A 6452-nucleotide genomic window follows, 5' to 3' on the forward strand; every position below is an offset into this window, starting at 1 on the left:
TTCTGTGTATTTTGCTGCTAGCCCATCGATGTCTCCTTCCCGCGTGGAAAATAGCACGAAGGACAGACACCCTGTACCAAATTAGAACTACTGGACAGAAACGATTAACCCTTGCCAAGTTCAGAAGCCCCGCCGAATCCCCAGTGACGGGTCCTGGTGGTGGAAGCCCCTCGGCACTGAACGGGTTAAGCAGAGATCAGTAAAGAGATTTAGGAAGGGGTGGCGGATGAAAGAGAAAGCGCAGCTAGACTGGAAGATCTGGGAGGAGCTAGTGCTGGGCTTGAAATGTCAATCAGAGGGTGAGTGCCAATGATCTGAAGCAATCTGTTTAGAAGCTGACCTGGGTCCACTCAGATCAATAGCACCAGAGGGAGAGGACACTGCCACCAGGAGCCTTTCAAGTACAATCCAAGCCTTGGACCGGGGTCCCTTCTTGCTTGATGTATAGGAGGTTGAGAAAAAGACCCAAGTCCTAGAGAGGGGTCCACGTTGTCTAGTCACCCCTTTGCTGTGCCCTGCTGCTGTACCATGTCCTTCCCACAGCTGGGCTACCAGTACATCAGACCTCTGTACCCTTCTGACCGGCAAGGTGTTGGGGGCACCAGGAGCGGAGCTGAACTTTCTCCGGCTGGGACTCTTTCTAATGTTCTGTCGTCTATGTATGGCGCTCCCTATGCAGCAGCTGCTGCGGCTCAGGCTTATGGAGCCTTCCTCCCCTACACCACGGAGCTCCCTATCTTCCCACAGCTGGTAAGGACACCTCGGATCTCCCTCTGTCTCCTCTGCATGTCAAATCCTCTAATGCTGACTTCCTATTTCTTGTTTCTTCACAAAGCTATACTTTATAGTAAGTAGTACAGGCAGGAGAGGAGTTGTACGTTGTACTTTCTGTTCATTCCTGCCTGCTCCGCTCGCTGCAGCCTCCAAGTACTTCCAGCGCTGCGAAATCCCTTTATCGTCCTTGTTAGAGGTGTCTAGGGGATACTGACCTTACAATGTGAGCTATTTAAACATTGTCACGATCAGTGACTGCTTTTCTTTTTCTGTATTAATTACCTTTGCAGAAAATTACAGAAAACAAATTGTACGACACTTTTATTGAAATATATACGATAAATCAATGGGATAGGTGTATTTATTCCCTGGGAAGTATACATCTAATGCTTGTTTGCTCTGATCGCAGGGGTTATGCAAAAAGTTTGTTTTCATTGTAAAATTAGCTGTGCTTGGCTGACAGATCAGATACCAAACGTGTGAAAGGAAACAGATGAAGTTATCAAAATGGGGGGGAAAAAACAAAAGCCTAAGTTATGGAATCTTACTTATTTCCTCTATTCCTGGCAAGAAGGTGAATTAAAGTTTGAGTCTTTACTAGTATTAGACGGTGGAGACCGAATAATAATAATAATAGTAATAATAAGAAAAATAATAATAAAACCAATAATAATAATAATAATAATAAAAATAATAAAATGTTAGGAATGCTCCACATCAGGACTCTTGTTTATTACATTGTATTACACCATTCGTTTCTGTGAATATATTACATTAATGTACTTAAATGAATGTACATGTACTTGAATGACATACATGTGCATTAAACTGAATCTGCTTCACGTTTAAATGGTGTGCTGGTGACATTCTTGAACTTTATATTAAATTAGTTTTCTTTTAATCCAGGGATCCCAATATGAGATGAAGGACAGCCCAGGGGTACAACATTCAGCTTTCTCTCACCATCACCCAGCTTTTTACACATATGGACAGTACCAGTTTGGTGACCCTTCAAGGCCCAAAAACGCCACAAGAGAGAGCACCAGTACTCTGAAGGCCTGGTTGAATGAACACAGAAAGAACCCTTATCCCACCAAAGGAGAAAAGATTATGTTGGCCATCATTACCAAGATGACGCTCACCCAAGTGTCCACCTGGTTTGCCAATGCCAGGAGGAGGCTTAAAAAGGAAAATAAAATGACCTGGGCCCCCAGGAGCAGGACAGACGAGGAGGGGAACTCTTATGGAAGTGATCATGAAGAGGACAAGCGTGAGGATGAAGAGGAGATCGATTTGGAAAATATCGACACTGAGGATGTCGAAAGTAAAGAAGACTTGGATGACCAGGACACTGACATCCACTCAGACTCTAAAACAGACGCTAGGAGTGACTCTGAGGGCTCAGATGGCTTTGAGGACTTGAATGTCTCCGAGGAAAGGTTCCTCAAGTCTGTGGTTGGGGACAGCAGGGTACAGGACAAGTGTGAACTATCTGAGGATGCCAAGCCTCATCAACCTCAATGCGAGCAGCTCAAAATGGACAATATTTCCCCCAATCCCACCCAGGAAAATAACCTTCTGGCGGCACAGAAGCCCAAAATTTGGTCCTTGGCAGAAACAGCCACTGCTCCGGATAACCCGCGCAAGTCTCCCCAGGGCAGCAGTGGCTCAGCAAACAGCCAGAACGTGTTGGCACAACCCAGACTCATCAGCTGTCCGGGAAGCAGGTTCCAGAGCTGGGCAGGGAGGACATTTTCTGCCCAACAGTTCTCTTTACTGAACTCTGCTCATTTTCTGCATGGACTGGGTGTCACCCACACAGCAGCGGGTGCAGGCAATGCCAACTTCAACACTCATGGGGAACACGCTCACAGCAGAGACCCAGTAACAGGTGACTGCACTGTGCCTTTCACTTACTAGAGAAACAATGTACACCCTACCCTGGGTCCACTTCTAACACCCAGCCAGCTTTGCGGGGATTACCAAAACTTGTCATCCCTATCTAAAGCTGGCTAAGTATTCGAAATGAACACAGATTAGAGTGAATTTTATTCTAATCAACACCAAAGTATTATTGAGGGTCTAGATGTATTCAGATTAGTCATATTTTTACTGCCTCGGTCATAGTAGTTGGGTATGGAAGTGAGATTCGTTGTAAGCGGCAGTCTATAGATGCTAATGAATGCATATGCCTATTGTTTGTGATTTTTGCACTCATGTGCTCTTATTTTGATCAATTTGCTCAATTGTCTCATAATTAAGGACAGATAACTTTCCTGGTTTTAATAAACCGTAAAGCACTGTGCCGGTTGATAATGTTTAGTAAAAGCAAACTGTGACCTAAGATGACTGAAATCAGCCTACAACTTTTCTGTGGATACAAAGTTTTCAATATTATTTTTCCTTCGGTAAAAGCAGCGCCTTATATTATACCTTGTTACAATTGTATTCATTTTAATTTCCTGCAGACCGGCCAAGCTCGCTGGAGGTAGAAAAAAAAATTATAAACACAGCTTTCCAACCAGTTCAAAGAAGGTAAGAAAAAATTATATATATATCTTTTAAGTGTACTGCTTATACACCTATGCAGGAACTGAATGCAAAAATGCTGTATTTTCAGTTATTTTAATTGTGTTTGTTCTGTGGTTCCCTTTTTTTTTTTTTTACAGCAAACCATTATTGCTCTTAATGGGCCTATGAATCATGAGCGCTTCACAATTATATTTAATTTTATGTCTGTCATTATGACCACATAATTGTATACTAGAGCTGCTGAGAACACTTATTAGAATTGGCAGAAGTTACTCTGTTTAAACTGGATTTTTAAAAAAAGAAAACGACTTTTCATGAGGCTTGTAAACCATGTCAGTGCAGGCTAATTATTAAGGTAGTTGAAGCAAGCAAGAAAACAAACATGGGAATTCACGTTCAAAATAATCACCATTTGAATGTTCAGTGATCAACTTTGTACACTGAAGATGTAATTTAGAATTAAGCAGCATAAATTATTTAAAAGAAAAAAAAAGAGTAATTAATGGAAACTTATAAGTAAAGTTTAATCCATGTACTAATATATTGAATATTTTATTTTCAGGTCACAAAACCAACTCGACGCTGCTATGATTCTCTCTGCACTCTCCTCCTCATAACATTTGTTTTTTTTTGTTTTTATTTGCATTCATTTTTATTTTTTTTATTTTTTTTACATGTTGTAATGACTGTAAAATACCTTCTCGGAGTAGTTACATATTGTAAGCATGTTTGTGTAAAGACTGAGGGGAAAAAAACTTTCTATACGCTCATCCATTATTTGAGTTTGTATGGTTTGTCTTGTGATTTTTAAGCGTCATATTATTTTTTCCTTTGTATATATAGTAAAATGTACATATGTCTTAAAAAATCAAATTGTACAAGAAAGTATATATTTTTGGTTAATAAATGAACTGTTGAGAATTTAACTGAATCAGATGCGGTCTCTATTTCTTTGAATTGTAATGAAAAAAAAAAAGGGAAGTTAGTTTAGTTCGTTCTTGTTTCATCCAAGTGTTGGTCCAAGCCGTTGGGGAATCACCTAATTTTGCTAAAAACACAATGGCTTCCAAACGGTCTTAAAAATAAACTTGAGAAGCAGCAATTGGTGTCAGCTATTAATTAAATGACAATGCAACATGGATGGCGTGTAGCATTTTAACGAGGGAAACAAAAACGAAGTTTTGCAACGATCGTACTCATCATCAGAACCACTGCACTAATTGATTGCAAATGTTATTATTGTGTTTTCTTCAAGAAAGGTCTATTTGAAGGTCTTTACTGTGAACGGATTTGTTCAAGATGCAACTGATAACATAATGGGGTTAGACAGGATTTTGTGCAGTGAAATGTGGGTTCAGAGCGCCCTCTATGGGTCGTTCTGCATTCTCCATGGCTTCAAGAGACAGAAATCTGAAAAGTGTTTAGACCTTGTGCTTCAGTAGTTCTCTTTTTTTTTTTCTAAAGCAAATACTGTCATAAAAGATATCGAAATGAATGCACTCTGCATCTGGAGTGCAGTCCACTATGAAGCAATACATATATTATTTTGATGTTTGTCATTGCTTGCTTAAAACCCCCCAGAGCTATGGGTAAATAAATAATACAAACGTGGGATAAATAGAAGAAATACGTGATGTCAGTTTCCTATATGCATTGGTGTTCACCGGGGTTTATTTTAATCTTTTATACTCTGTCGTGGACACTTTCATGTTTTTGCTGTCTTTGCTATTTGCAATAATGGTTTTCCTAAATAGATTTCAGGAGCGTTGCTGTGTCTACAAAATGAAATTTTGTCGGTCATCATATATATTGGCTTTAAACCCAATTATCTTGACTTTTTTAAATATGGTTTAAAAAAAAAACATCCATTAATATATTAATATGTATCTATACTATATACTTATTAAAATGGATGTCTATTTTGGGATACAAACTGAACTTCATGGAATGAATGTATTACAATTATGGTGTGTCTATTCTAACAGCAAATCCCTAGCAGTAGATTCTGTCTTGTCATGCTTTTCGGGTTTGGGATTCTATATAACTCTTTCTAAAGGACAGTGATAAACAATCTCGCTTTAGGGTTTTCATAAGTATATATACACACACACACATAGGCAGTTCTACCAATAGCATTCGCTAGAGGAGCGCTGTCATTATCAATTTGCTAATGGAATATAATTGTTTTGTTTTTTTCCCCCTCAAGGGAGACTTCACATTCTTACACGCTTTAGATACACATATCGGACCGACATTATGACAGCAATACACGTCCCGGTCCATATCATTAGAAATCGCAGTTAGAGGAGATTCCACACACCTTCACACTTCTAGGGTCCCTCTGAGATTCCAGTATGGCCTGAGATTTGCATTCCAACACCGCATTATGTAATATATGTTTATTAAAATTATTACAGTCCAACTTCAAACTTGCATTTATATAAATTTAGAGATATGGATTTTACATTGTGCTGTTTTATGCCGATCTTTAGTAACACACACACACCATAACTTACAGTTGTAAATAGTAGCTCCAAATATCAGTGGCCATTGACAAGGTGTATGTATGAGACAGGAACGATGATGTTTGTATATTCGCATTACCAGTCTTTTGAGATGATTAATATCATAGGTGTGATTCATTATAAACATATAAGGCTTGGTACACAAAGATAATATTTAGGTTGTTATGGTTGTTTCAAGCCCTGACTTCTTGGTACACATAATATATGTATATATATACTGGATGTTATATAATAAATAGAAGATACAGATCACTCTATTTTACAGACCATTCAGATCATCCTATTTTGTTTGCATAAATACATTTTATATAATGTCTGAGACACAGCTCTAATTAAGGGTGTCCCTTACCTATCCAAATGTTTTACTTCATGCAGCAGAAGTACTGATACCAACTTCAGATATAATATGTAACTAATGTGTGGTAGCATATATTTATGTATATATGTGGGTGTTATATTTTGCTAAGCTATGATAAGTAACAACTGTCATGCCTATGCTATTCAAACAATACAATCTGTCAGTAAGTCAAACCCTAAAAGTAATACCAAGAAAGATAGTTGTTACTTATTACATCTTAGAAAAATATAACACCCACATATAAACATACATATCTATGGGGG

General features: G+C 38.6%; 1 protein-coding gene across 1 annotated transcript; it reads left to right on the top strand.

The window, feature by feature from the left end:
• The first annotated feature begins 294 nt into the window (after positions 1 to 294).
• On the top strand, positions 295 to 4233 carry IRX3 (iroquois homeobox 3). The gene is made up of 4 exons (XM_018564844.1): positions 295 to 750; positions 1681 to 2665; positions 3243 to 3309; positions 3869 to 4233. The coding sequence occupies exons 1-4, from the start codon at positions 529 to 531 to the stop codon at positions 3921 to 3923; spliced, it is 1329 nt and encodes a 442-aa protein (XP_018420346.1). The 5' UTR covers positions 295 to 528; the 3' UTR covers positions 3924 to 4233.
• The last annotated feature ends 2219 nt before the right edge of the window (positions 4234 to 6452 follow it).

Source organism: Nanorana parkeri, unplaced genomic scaffold, assembly GCF_000935625.1.
Source record: "Nanorana parkeri isolate BGI_ZX_2015 unplaced genomic scaffold, ASM93562v1 scaffold787, whole genome shotgun sequence".
In the NCBI taxonomy this organism is placed as follows: Eukaryota; Metazoa; Chordata; class Amphibia; order Anura; family Dicroglossidae; genus Nanorana; species Nanorana parkeri.